The following is a 14,242-nucleotide window of genomic DNA, read 5'->3' as shown; positions in this document are numbered from 1 at the left end:
CATCACATCAGCTTCTGGAATTGTGAGAGCTCTCTCCCGAAGTACATCTTCAAAATCAGTAAATGATTAAAAGTCCTCTCTAAAACATGCTCTTTCTGAACTATCCCAAATGAGTGCATAAGAAGGATGCAAAAATAGTCTAAGAAATGCTCGAAACTAAATTTATCTGTAATATGCAGAGAATGAGGCCCAGAATTACAATCCTTTCGTCTTTAGGGAATTTGCCAGAAATTGGGAGCGACTTCATTCTTTTATCCCAAGTGAGACACCTAGAAGTAGTGGAGATAAGACCATTATCACTGGAAGGCAGTGGAGCATGGCCCAGCTCTAGGGCTCTGAAATCTGACAGGCTTGGTTTCAGTCAGTTCTTAGCCCTGTGATCGGTTTCTCCTATCAAATGGGGTTACTAGGACCCCAGGCTCTGTGAGATGATAAAATGAGCTAAAGCACAGAGTGTCAGCACGGTGCTTCACATGTAAGGGCATACAACATTTTGGCTGTCATCATCGTCCTCATCATCTGTAATTTAGAACAATTCTGTGGAGTGCTTTATTGAATAACTTGAGTAGTTAACATAATTTCCCACTTATCTATATTCCAAACAGAAAATAACTGTAATTATTTTCCAGGTAGTGTTTAGTAATAATTGATGTTTGTATCAATGACCACCTCCCATTTTCTCCCTTACCCAGGTTCTGTAAAATGTTGAATTGTCAGAAGTTTGAATTTTGGAAATTACATGATATTGTGATATAATGGTAAGAGCACAGAATCTGGTTAGAACCCAGAATACAGTAGTAACTACTTCATACAGATCTATGACCTTGGGTAATGCATTTAATCACTCTTGACATCTTTTCTCTTTTGAAAAATAGGGAGTAATATAGGATCAAAATCATTTATGTATGATAGGATAGAGTTTTCTTCCCTGCCACTCCCTTCCATTTTCTGGAATGTTGTATTCTAAAGGCTACATTATTAGAAGGCTGTTTTAAAAGTAATGTTACCTAAAATAGTGAAGGAGAAAAAGTATCAGTGCAATGAGGAAAGACCTAATTGCATTAAATATTTTATCTGGGGGAGTGGGGGTTAGACTCCATAAAGTCTTCCCCCTTTTGCCTCATGCATATTCAAGTTCTAAAATCTGCCCACAACAAAAGTAGAACTAGTTGGAGCAGAGAAAGACTGGCAACACCCTTTGGAGGCAAGACCCAAGAAGAGCTGGAGTTGAGATTCTGAGGAAAGTGTAAGTATATCAAAACAACTAAGAGACTCTGTGTGTGTGTGTGTGTGTGTGTGTGTGTGTGTGTGTGTGTGGAGAAGCAACAGAAATATAATGCAAAGCACAAATGCAAGCCACATATGTAATTTTAAATTTTCTAGGAGCACATAAAAAAACAGTAAAAAGAAACACGTGAAATAAATTTTTGTAATGTTTAACCTACTGTATCCAAAATATTCAGCAGTTATTATAATTTATATATTTTATATTCTTTTTTTTAATATTGTTTTTGAAATCCAGTATATACTTTATTCTTATAGCACATCTCAATTCACACTAGCCATATATCAATCACATGCTTATTCTGCACATATAACTAGTGGTTAATTTATTGGACAACATAGGTACTGAAGGTATGAAGGCAGGTAAGAGAGTCTCTGGTGAACTTGGCCTTAGCAATGTTGCTCCCCCAGGGGCTAGGAGTAAGACTCCATGGCTGCGAATGGCGCTTAGGGGCTAGCCGGATGGAGTAAAACAATGACTCTAATCTCCACTGGCTTGTGGGCTTTGTGTGGTTTGGATTACGTGGCCTGAAAAATGAAGTTGGGATTGAACGGTTCTTTGGGGTTTTGTGTATATGTTAAATTGGCCAAATTAAGACTGTTAGAGATTAAACCACCTTTCTTTTCCGTAATGATGGTGTATTAGTCTACTTGGGCTACTACAGCAAGATACCATAGACTGAGTGACTTAAACAACAAAATTTATTTTCTCAGAGTTCTGGAGGCTGGGAAGTCCAAGGTCAAGATGCCAGCAAGGTAGATTTCATTCTGAGGCCTTTTCTCTTGGCCTATAAATAGCTACCATCTCACTGTATGTTCAGATGTGTGTATGTGGAGAAGGAGAAAGATCTCTTTCTCTTCCTCTTACAAGCCCGCCTGGCCTATTGGCTTAGGGCTTGCCCCTATAATTTAACCTTAATTACCTCCTAAAGGCTCTGTCTTCTAATACAGGCACACTGGGGGTTAGGACTGCAATATAAGAATTTAGGGGTTGAGGGGGGAACCCAATCTCTCCACAATATATGGGCTTAGTGTTTAAGATACATATGTAGAAAGTATCTTATAACTAAGAAATAAAAGTGAAACCTGAGAGATGGTAGAATGACACTTTAGAGTGTAGCTGTGATAATAGCACTTTAATCTGTGAGTAAAGGATCTGTGGCCATGTTCAAGGCTGGCTCTGCCAGGAGGTGACCTGAGGCAAGTCACTTATGTTTTTAGGGCTCAGTTTCCATATCTGTAAAACAGGTAATACTTATCTCTTGAAATGTTTGTGAGCTTAATAATGGATTTAAAGTGCTTTGTGAACTTTAGTGCTATTTAAGTTTTTGGTGATGTTATCAAATTATCACATCCTGCACATAATAAGCAATGAAGTTGTTTTTTTTTTTAAGATTTTATTTTTAAGTAATCTCTACACCCAAAGCAGGCCTTGAACTTACAACCCTGAGATCAATAGTTGCATGCTCTACTGACTGAGCCAGCCAGGCACCCCCACTGAAAATACTGTCTAGATGACTTCAGCAGAGTAAGGATGATTGATATCCATCATTCTATGTATCAGGTAGTGTTAATGCTAAAGCTCTCTAGTAATGTAAGAGGGTTTATACTAATGTTGAGAATACATATATTTCTGCCTTTTGATTCTTAGAAAACACATTAAATCATAAATGCTAATCCTGTATGTCCGAAGCATGAAGTCATCAGAATGTTCCCAAACCAACCGTCAATAAATGGTGTCAGTTGTACCTTCAAAATATATTCAGAATCAGTCTACTTCTCTTCACTCGCCCCAATCACCACCATGGACCAAACTGTCTTCATCTCTCACCTCGTTTGTTATAGTAGTTTTTCACTTTTCTCTTCCTTCTGCTTTTGTCCAGTGCCTTTCCCTATGTCTTTTTTCAATGCAGCAATCATAGTGATCCTGTTAAATCATACATGTCTCCTCTGCTCAAAGCCCTTCAGTGTTTCCACTCTCAAAGCCCCTGCAGTAACCCACCGGTACCTACTGGCTCACTCTCCTCTCGGTCCTCATCGCCTACTACATTTCCCCTTGTTCACTGTGTTCCAGTCACACTGGTTTCCTTGCTGTTCCTTGAATGTGCCGAGTACACGTCTGCTCATGCACACAAGTACTCCTTGTTTCCCTTCTACTTAGAATGTTGCCCTAGATATCCATTTAACTCATTCCTTTACATCCTTCAGGTCTTCATTCAAATGTCATCTTGGTCAGACCTGTCCTTTTTCTTTTTTTAAATTAATTTGTTTTTTTAAAAATTATTTATTTGGGGGAGGGAGAGGGAGAAGCACACTCCCCACTGAGTGTGGAGGCCTATGTGGGGCTTGATCTCACAACCCCGAGATCATGACCCAAGCCAAAAATCAAGAGTTGGACGCTCAACCAACTAAGCCACCCAGGTGCCCCCCCTTTTTTTTAAACTTAAATTCAAAATTAACATATAGTGTATTAGTTTCAGAGGTAGACTTAAGTGATTTTATCAGTCTATATAATACCCACTGCTCATCACATTACATGCTCTCCTTAATGTCCATCACTCAGTTACCCCATCACCCTACCCCACTCCCCTCCAGCAACCCTGTTTGTTTCTTATGATGAAGAACCTCTTATGGTCTGTCTCCCTCTCTGATATTGTTTTATTTTTCCCTCCCTTCCCCTATGATCCTCTGTTTGTTTCTTAAATTCCACATAAGAATGAGATCAGATAATTGTTTTTCTCTGACTGACTTATTTCACTTAGCATAATACCCTGTAGTCCCATCCACGTCGTTGCAAACGGGAAGATTTTGGTTTCTTTTGATGGCTGGGTAGTATTCTATTGTATATACATACCACATCTTCATTATCCATCTGTGGATGGACATCTGGTCTCTTTCCAGTTAGGCTGCTGTGGACATAGCTGCTGTAAACTGCTGCTATAAAGGTGCGTGTGCCCCTTCGGATCACTGCATCTGTACCTTTGGGGTAAATACCTAGTAGTGCAATTTTTGGGTCATAGGGTAGCTCTATATTCAATTTTTTGAGGAACCTCCATACTGTTTTCCAGAGTGGTTGCACCAGCTTGCATTCCCATCAACAGTGTAAGACGGTTCCCCCTTCTCTGCATCCTTGCCAACATCTGTCGTTTCCTGACTTGTTAATTTTAGCCATTTTTGGTCAGACCTTTCCTGACCACCCTATTTAAATGTGCCACACTCCATCCCTGGCATTTTCTTTTCCTTAGCTGCTTTATTTTTCTCTACAATGCTTACAGTCTTATAGTGCTTATCATATGGCATGTAGCATTATCATATATTTACTTTATCATCTGTCTCCCCTGCCAGAGTGTAAGCTTTATTAGGACAAGAATCTGTTCCTGTTTTTTCATTGCTAAAAGCCAGTTCCTAGAACATATATTGGATTCAGTAAATATACACTGAATGTTTGAAACAACCCCCCCCCCAATATGGGTGTAGAGATTACTAAAAAAAAAAAAAAAAAAAAAAAAAGAACAAAGAAAATTGCAAAAGAATTTCATTAAAAAAAATTCCATGTCAGGAGACCTGGATTTAGATAGAAATGTTATGTTTAATCTGGAATTAATTTGTTGTTTTTTATTTTAGAAATAATTCATAAGGGGCGCCTGGGTGGCACAGCGGTTAAGCGTCTGCCTTCGGCTCAGGGCGTGATCCCGGCATTATGGGATTGAGCCCCACATCAGGCTCCTCCGCTATGAGCCTGCTTCTTCCTCTCCCACTCCCCCTGCTTGTGTTCCCTCTCTCGCTGGCTGTCTCTCTCTCTGTCAAATAAATAAATAAAATCTTCAAAAAAAAAATTAAAAAAAAAAAGAAATAATTCATAAAACTCCAACATGGTTAGTCTAACTGTTCTATACAATCAAATGCATATGCTTGAAAGGAACAACCCAGCAAAGAGATATGCTCTTAGCAAGAAAGATCAGGACCACCGTAGCCAGCCCCTTGGCAGCCCAGCGACCTGTGGGCAGAGCAGGCCAGTAGGTGTGGAGGAAGCCAGGGGTGGGCTCAACCAGTAGCTTTGGGGTACCAGAATTTGTTTCTAATAGCAACTGTTAAACAGTCAGTTTTCAGATTTATTTTTCTTCATTCCTGATTTTGTTTCTAAGCTTTGTCAGTTGCATGTTTTCTCATTTCACATCCTGATAAATAATAGCCAAAACCCATTGCCTAGAATATGATTTCCATCATGAACTTGTACTTCTTGGCCAGAGGGTGGAATGAGTAAACAGTCTGATGCTTTACTTATGGAAAAGGAATGAGTGTGAGCCCATTATCAGAAAAAGCAGCAGGGGTGTAAAATATTGGGCTGCCTCAGAGCTTTTCCTCTGCTACCCTAAAAACTATCCAGCAGCTAGGTCAGTGAGCAGCCTGCTGCGGAGCCCGTTCAAAGACATTAGAATCCAGGACTAGGCTCGATTCCATTTAACCACTTTTTCCCATAAACATTTTTTTTTCATTCTTTTTTCCAAGTGTGGGACAGGAATGACTCTGCCACATTATTAGAGATTTAAGTTTAGAATTCATTGTCATTACTGCACAATTTAGTTGCTGAAATAACATGTAGCAGAGGCTTCCCTGCAAGTTAATGAATAATTATTTTTTGTACTCTGGCCTCTGATTGCAATTCGTTTGTCCCAGCCATATGTGGTTAGTAATTATTTTTTTCACACTTTTTAAAATGTTTTTAGCTTTTTAAAAAATATTTTCCTGCTTATTTTTTATTTCCTCATTTTAGTTCCTTTCTGTTTATTAAATTCTTCCATTTGCCCCAATTCTTTGAAAAGTCTCCTGGCTCTTTATGGTCTCTTTCTGTTTAGGTATGAAGAAGAATGTGAAATGCTTTAATTGATTTATTCCTTATTGTAAATAAGCCAAAGCCACAGACAAGCTTGTTTACCATTTTACAGACACAGTTTAGGCTTCAGCCTACAAGGGCATATTTTCAGCTTGTTACAAAACATGCTTTGGCTTCCCTTCTCCAAAGTCTGCTCCTTCCTAACCAGGAAACAGGGTGGGGACAGTTTTTACACTCCTGCCGCCCCCCCACCCCCGCTGTGCTCTCTTTAAAATAAATAAATAAATAAATCTTAAAAACAACAACAAAACACTAATCTCATATTTAATTTAAAAACACTCATGCCCCTCTAGGGTAGAGTATACAAGACCTGTGGTTCCAACACACTTTACACACACCTCTTTCTCTTCCATGTGCTTGCTCTTTGGATGGTGCGTTCAGGAGCTCAACAAGGGAAGCAGGTGATCTCTCAAATGCATGAGTGTGGTAAAGTTGTTGTCCCCTTTCTGGAAGTCATTGTGGCTTAATCTAGCTACTTGTCAGTGAGGACACATGGGGTTCCCCGACAGGCCTCACTGAGGAGAAATTCAATCCCAAGCAGCTCCCTATGCTTTGATAGTTCTTTGCAAGACTTGCTGTGTCCATCAGCTGACTACTGGCTAGCAGTGGTGAAGTACATTGACCTGATACACACATACCTGTTGCCCCATGTTAATCTTGAATAGGATATGAAAAGGATATCCAAATGGCTAATAGAGATTTGAAAAGGTATCCAGTTTCATTTATCATCACGGAAATGCAAATTAAAACTATAACGCCATGCCGCTCCATACCTACCATGAGGTTAAAAAAAAAGATAGTAGCAAATGTTGGTGCAGTCATGAGGAAACAACTTTCACATACTGCTATTGGGAGTGTGTATTGGTACAACTACTTTGGAAAACTGCTAGTAACTACGAAAGCTGGAAGTTTGCATACCGTATGACCCACTAATTTCAGTCATAGGAATATATCCATCGGAAACACATGCACATGTCCATGATAATTTGTATTAGCCCCAAACTGAAACTACCCAAATCCTAATCAGCAGTAAAATGGGTAAATTGTGGGATATTCATACAATGGGATCTTATATAGCAGCGAGAATGGACACAACAATATGAATCCCACAAATATAATACTGAGGTTAAAGAAACTAGACTCTTTCATATGTACTATGAAAGAATACACAGTGTATAATTCATGCATATAAAGTCCCCAAACAAGGAAGATCAATCTATGTTGTTAGAAGCAGGATCTGTGTTACCTTGAGGGGTGGGAGAGTAGTGACTGGAAGGGGAGATTCTGGGAAGCTGGTAATGCTGTGTACAGGTAACAGTTTTGTTCCTTAAAATCTTTAGAGGTGCGCCCTCAAGATTTGTGCTTTCTTCTGTGTATTAAACTTCAATAAAAAGTTAAATTTTTAAAAACTCACGAGAATTTCTTTTGGTGCCCCCACCTGTGGCTTTGTGGAAGAAATTTACTCTCTTCACAAATGCTGCCCTCCCCAAAAGCACCGAATCTACTTCCTCTGAGTCTCCAGCTTATTTTTCTCAAGGATAAAGGTTATCAAACACTTCAGTCTCCTTTGTCCCCAGGAGTATTTAGTAACTTGATTTTCCCAAATGTAATACCTGTAATTCCCTGATGACTAACCTCTGAGGAAAGGAGCCAGGGGCACATGGTTATATATATAAAATTCATATATATAAATATAAATTTACATATAATACTTCCTTCCCAACTTATGAAGTGAATTGCAGAAGGGGTTATTATTGGAGAAGCTAAGATGGATAAGAGAGCTAGGACCCAGGAATATGGTCGTCATTGGAAAGTCATACTTTTTATTCCTGGATGTAAGTGGCAAAGAGTGAACCTATTGAATGCAAGTGGAGTTAATATATAGTTATTTCACATAATTGTGCTTAAGAAACAGTTACTTCACAGAATAATGTGGGGAGAAAACCCATCAGAACAACCACTCTCTGCCTCTCCCCCGTGCACCCGATGCTCACACACCTATAGATTTGGAGTCAGAGGACCTGTGTTTGATTCCATGTTCTAGCCCACCTTGCTGAGTGGTGTTGGGAAAATCACTCAACAGCTCAAAAATGGAGAGGAGGATTAGCAGCCTGGGCAGACACCATATCAACTTCACATTTCACTTTCTTATGCAGATGTTTGTCTCTACATACAAACTGTGTGCAGACCCACACCACTTCTGACCATGCCTGTGCAGTGGGCACTGACACTCTTGGCCGTGGCCAGGTAGTCTCCCTTTTATCTGCACGTAAGCTCTTTTCTTTTTGAAGTGTTTAGGTGGGCAAGCTCCCTCTGCCCCCAGTCCTGAACGCAAAAAACAACATGATGCCCACGAATATACGCATTCAAAATGAGATTTGTGTTCTTAGCATACCTCATGATAGAACCACTCACTTTATTTTGCAATGGATTATCTAAGTCAATTTTCCAAATAAATGGCCAAGTTTGTCTCATGATCAGAATCACTATTTTCCCAAAGCAATAGACAAGGTGAAACCAAGGAAGAGCCGGCTCAATTACAGAAGCAAGTTCCTGAAAGATGTAGGAACTTCTTCAGAGTGCATAGAAAACCCTGCGGGTGTTGTGGTGTATGCTAATAATCAAATGACACTTCACTCCTTTCCTACTTCTATTTCCATCTCTCTGACTTAACAGTTATCTTATATTTAGTCATCTATTTATATCACAAATCCTCTGAAACTTTATTTTTTGAAACTCAGTATCATGTTGATCATACGTAAAAAAAACCTAGGGACATACTCTCTTGACCTACATTTCAGGAAACAAAAGACATGTTGTCATTCAAATCTTTTGAAAGACTTTGTATTTTCCTCCAAAGGATAAAACCCACTGACTTAAAAAGTAACCTGTGGTGGTTAAAAGCAAGATCTCTGCCTTATTTTCCTCATCTATAACTTGCGTAAGTGTTATGAATGAGATAATGCACACGGAGAGTGTGGTAATTAGTAAATGATCAATATTATTACTAATAATATTATTTTTAAGTAAACTGTGCCCCAAACGTGGGGCTCAAACTCACAACCCCAAGATCGAGTGTCACATGCTCTACTGACTGAACCAGCCAGGCACCCCTAATAATGTTACTATGTGAAATTATGTGTTTAAATTTTCTGTCTCCTCTGATAGAAAATAAGCTCCGTGATACTGGAATCTTACCCATTTAGTACATACAGGCAGCTGCCGAATGTGTCTGAAGTGGAGCAGTAAGGCAAAGTCTCTTGGTAAGGATGGGATTTCTCAAAGAATTTAGGGTCACAGGAAATTATCCCAAGGAACTCTAAAACTGACGTTGCCTCAATTTTCAGCACTTGGGGAAATTTTGAGGACTGTCCAGCAGGACAAGTATATAATGACAATATAGGTGTAAACACCAGCACAGCTGCAGAAGTATTTTTTTTTTTAAGATTATATTTATTTATTTATGTGACAGAGAGACAGCCGGTGAGAGAGGGAACACAAGCAGGGGGAGTGGGAGAGGAAGAAGCAGGCGCCCAGCGGAGGAGCCAGATGTGGGACTCGATCCCGGAACACCAGGATCACGCCCTGAGCCGAAGGCAGGCGCTTAACGACTGCGCTACCCAGGCGCCCCTGCAGAAGTATTTTAATTCAAGTCCATGGAGACCTTATTATTTGATAGAGCAACGCGAGGCTTAAACAAGATAACCCAGCATGATTTACTTTATTCTTCAAATTTATTTGGCAAGTCAAGGCTTCTGGAGGTTTATCAAAATTAATACAGTATCCAAGTTAAGAAACCAGGGAGTATTTCAAGAAGCCAAAGCAGGCAAGCATTATAGTGAAGGTCAATGGATATTTACATAAAATTAGAGCTAAGCCTTTATGTATTTTATATTATAGAGTTGGATTTCTGTGAAAATCTATTTACAAGGAAGAGATAGGAACTTTCCAGTAATAGATATTTGGGTAATCTTGAGGTTATGGATATTTATGGCACAATATTTTTAAATGTCCACTTAATTTTTTTCTTAAGAGAAGGAAGGGAATCAAGTAAGTGGTGAAATTATTATTATTTTTAAAGATTTGTATTTATTTGAGCAGAGGGGGAGAGAGTGCTGCACCACAGGGGTAAGGGGGAGGGGGGTAAGGCTTCCCGTGGGGCTCCATCCCACCATCCAGAGATCATGACCTGAGCTGAAATCGAGAGTGGGACACTTAGGTGCACCTGCGTGGCTCAGTAGGCTGGGCGTCTGCCTTCAGCTCAGGTCATGATCCCAGTGTCCTGGGATGGAGCCCCATCCAGCTCCCTGCTCAGCAGGGAGCCTGCTTCTTCCTCTCCCTCTGCCACTCCCCTAGTTTGTGCTCTGTCGCGCCGTCTCTGTGTCAAATAAATAAAAAAATCTTAAAAAAAAAAAAAAGCGGGACGCTTAACCAACTAAGCCACTGAGATGCCCTTACCAATTAACGTTTGTCATAGTAGTTAACTTTGTTTACCATTCTTGTGATAACTTCATCACTATGATTTCACTAATCTGGTTATCTCAATTAGCATAAAAGACTGTTTATTCTCTCAAAATTAGGAACATGCTAATTTATTTCCCTTTGAAATAGCTATTGTGTAGTAACATAGTTAAGCTACTCAGATTGATTTCAAAACAAACCACCATGCATTCCACTCTATTTGTTGTGCCAGCTATTGTTTTACCCCCTTGGAAAAAGCAATGTACAAAACCTAAGATTCCAGCATCCTGATGCTTATTTTCTATTCTGAGAGAAAGTTAAAAAAAAATACAGATAATTTCAAATAGCGATAAGCATTTTGAAGAAAATATACAATGCAACCCGGCAGAGAATAACCAGACCTACTACATAGAGCCAGGGTTAAGGAAAGCCTGTCCCGAGTTTGCGCTGAGACCTGAACGAGCTGTCAGGGGTAAACACCACGGTGAATATTGTTCTGGTTTCTTTCTGTCTAGAACCAGACTGACTCCTTTTCCTATGTCTGCACATCTCCGTTTACTCAGGCAAATCTTGAACATATGAAAGTCTTACTTTACTACATTACACACGAGAATCAGGTTCAGAGGTTAGCAAGGCATGTACTGATGCCAAAGTGAGTACTTGCTACACAAAGGTGTGTTACAAAGAGAACGACGTACTGTTGCAAGGTTCGGAGACCGTTGAGTTCGGTATGTTAGCCGCCGCTTAGGCTCATCCAAGAAGGCTCCTCAAAGAGGTTAAGAAAGCCAGCATCCTTCCTTTCCACCTTTCTTCCCATTTCCAACACCTTCGCCCAGGTTTCGAGCTCAGAAAATAGAAAGGAGCAGGCAAATGCCGGAAAAGGCCCTGTCACTTCTCCCAAAGCCTTCCTAGCTGTTCAGATGAAAAGAATTTACGCGATGATTTCTAACTACAGCGAAAAGATACAGATGCGGGCGAAAAAAGGGGCTAACACCAATTGCCGACTGCAGCCACGCCCTGCCCGCGCAGCCAGTCACGGTCTGCGGAGACAAAGCCCCCCCCATTTGCGCTCCTCGGCTACGTCACTTCCGCCTCCTGCGCTACCGGCGCAGATAAATGACGTTGCCATTTCCGGGTCGACGAGGCCGCCTGGGGCGGTGCAGATGTGAGTGTTAGCGGGTGTCCAGTCTATGGAGTCAGTTGTTACCCGCGACGTCGCGGAGGCAGGAGGTGGTGTCCGAGTGGGGGCCTTTGCCCCGCCAGGATGTTACCGGGCTTGGCCGCCGCCGCTGCGGCACACAGATGTAGCTGGTCCTCCCTGTACCGGCTCCGTCTGCGCTGCAGGGCGGCGGCCCACAGCTCCAGCGAGCGCCAGGGTGAGTGTCCCGCCTCGGCCGCAGACTCCGCGGCAGCCGGCCTGGAGGAGCAGGCCGGGCTCGGCGCCTCGCCTCGGGCAGTTCGCCCGCTTGCCCTTCCCCAACCCAGAACCTTCCTTTCGGGTCTCTGTCTTTGCAGTTCAGCCCGCCCAGCTGGCGGGGACTTCTGACAGCTTTCCCAGACCTTGGTTTTGCCTAAGGCCCTAGCACGATTCCTACGGAAACTTGGCGGGTCGTTCCCGGGCCGGGTCGCAGACAGGAAGCCAGTCACCTTGTACCAGATAAGATGATACGTGCGCATCGCGGTGTCCCCCAGTGACAACCCCTGTCCCCTAGGCAATGAGAAATTGCGGAATCCTGTAAGTGCCAGGATTTTTGGATTTCACCGACTCCCCTTCATTGAGCGCCTTTGGCTTAGTAGATTTTCTTGCCCTGCCTCCTTTTCCCATATTCCCAACTTTCCCCTCTAAATTTCCTAAAAGGAGGGAGGGACGGATGGGGGTGCTACTCATCATTTACGAATCATTCTGAAGTATGAGGGGGTGACGGTGCCACAGTCATTGAATGAGCCCAGTTTTGGATCGTAATGCAAAAGAATGAACTCTTCAGTTGCGTTGAACAATCTTTTTGGTGAAAATGTGTTTACTGGAGCTGTAACCCAGAAAAAGGAGGTTGAAGAGAATTTTTATCCCTCTCCTTCAACATTCTTTTTTGACTCAAATTTAAGTTGTTCCACAGTTTCCAAAATAGCATTGAACTTGTGAGTTTTAGGCTTACCTACGTTTTTGCCATAGATTGGCATGCTGTAGCTTGACCCCTCGAGAACAGAGGGAAAAACACAGAACTAAATCCACTCCTAGTCTAATTCTTTAGATTCTTGAAGTTACAGAGTATTTACAGAAACATTTCCCAAAAATTCATGTTTGAAAAAATTTGTAGCATGTTTGTGGCCTGGCAATAGAAGTTAGAACTTGTAGTCGAGTCATTCAAGTTTACAAGTAACATAGTGATGCCAGGGCTGTGCAGAATTAGATAAATTAGAATATATTAATATCTTTTATTTGCAATAAATGTAAAAAGTGGCTCTTAAAATTTCAGAAGGGTTAATTTTAAAGTCATGTTCTGAGGCTTTTTGGTGGGGATAGAAAAGTTGAGTTTTTCTTTATTGGCAATATAGCTCGTTCTCTTATGAACAGAATGAATCTTCTGATTATACCGTACTCCAGAATCCCCAAGTAAACTTTCTAGCATAGTTGATTCTATTGACCAAGCAATTTTGACCTTTTACACTTAAATTAGGTATATTGGCTAAACTGCCTTCTAAGTTGTTAGAAAGGACTTGAAATAGTGTAATTTATAATTTCTATTCTCTGTAGCTGTCATCATGCCGAAAATTATGTACGCTTTGTCTCATCCGCCTGTGAACCACAGATAATAAGTACCTATTTCTTCAGTCAGAATGACTTTGCAGAGTTCTTTGGAATGGTTATCACCAGAAAATTAAAATGTGTTTTCACACTTAACATATAGTAGGTTTTAAAAATAACCTTCTTTGTGAAAATTTAGTTCCAATAATAACTGAAACAATTTTTAAAAGGGCAGCCATTATGGTAAAATTTAAAAAACATTTAGAAAAAGGTTACTATTTAAGTCAGATGCATGTAAGAAGGAAAGGATATTTGAAGAACTGTTGGGAAAAAAATCTAAGCACAGATGTTTTGGTTTGTCAAGAAATAAAGTTTATGCTTCTAAAATTCCTGTATGGCAGAGGGGGTAAACTTACAAAGAGTAAGGAGAGAAGGAAACCTTAAGGGAAACAGTTGCTTTATCTGCATACTTAAAAATGAGAAATGCCTATACCCTGAAGCTCAGTTTAAAGGTGAAAAGGAAAATAGTATTGTAGAGCCTCACTATCCAAAAGAAAGATAATGTGAGCCATGTATGTAATCTTGGGTTGTCTGATAGCCATATGTGAGACAGTAAAAACAGATAGTTAATTTTAATAATATTTTATCCAGTATATTAAAAATATTTCAATATGTAATCAAGATAAAAATTGAGATATTTTACATCATCTTTTTGTACTAAATCTTCGAAGTCCAGTGTGTATTTTACATTTAGCACATTTTAGTTCAGAATAGCCACATTTCAAGTGCTCAGTGAACAGTGACTACTGTATTGGACAGGGCAGTTATAAAATTAGTATCCCTAATTTATTAAGAATTCT

At 40.5% G+C, this 14,242-nt stretch overlaps 1 protein-coding gene across 1 annotated transcript in view; it reads left to right on the top strand.

Annotated features, from left to right (window-relative positions):
* The first annotated feature begins 11,769 nt into the window (after window positions 1-11,769).
* The window catches only part of SLC30A9 (solute carrier family 30 member 9), an 83,274-nt gene continuing 80,801 nt past the window's right edge, over window positions 11,770-14,242 (top strand). Inside the window, exon 1 of the mRNA XM_040624949.1 lies at window positions 11,770-12,015. Coding sequence (XP_040480883.1) covers window positions 11,904-12,015 — 112 coding nt within the window. The 5' untranslated portion in view covers window positions 11,770-11,903. The remainder of the gene's footprint in view (window positions 12,016-14,242) is intronic.

The sequence above is a fragment of the Ursus maritimus genome, unplaced genomic scaffold (assembly GCF_017311325.1).
Source record: "Ursus maritimus isolate PB19 unplaced genomic scaffold, ASM1731132v1 scaffold_8, whole genome shotgun sequence".
Taxonomy (NCBI): Eukaryota; Metazoa; Chordata; class Mammalia; order Carnivora; family Ursidae; genus Ursus; species Ursus maritimus.
Note: the sequence above shows the minus strand (reverse complement) of the source record. Positions and strands in the feature narration are given on the sequence as shown.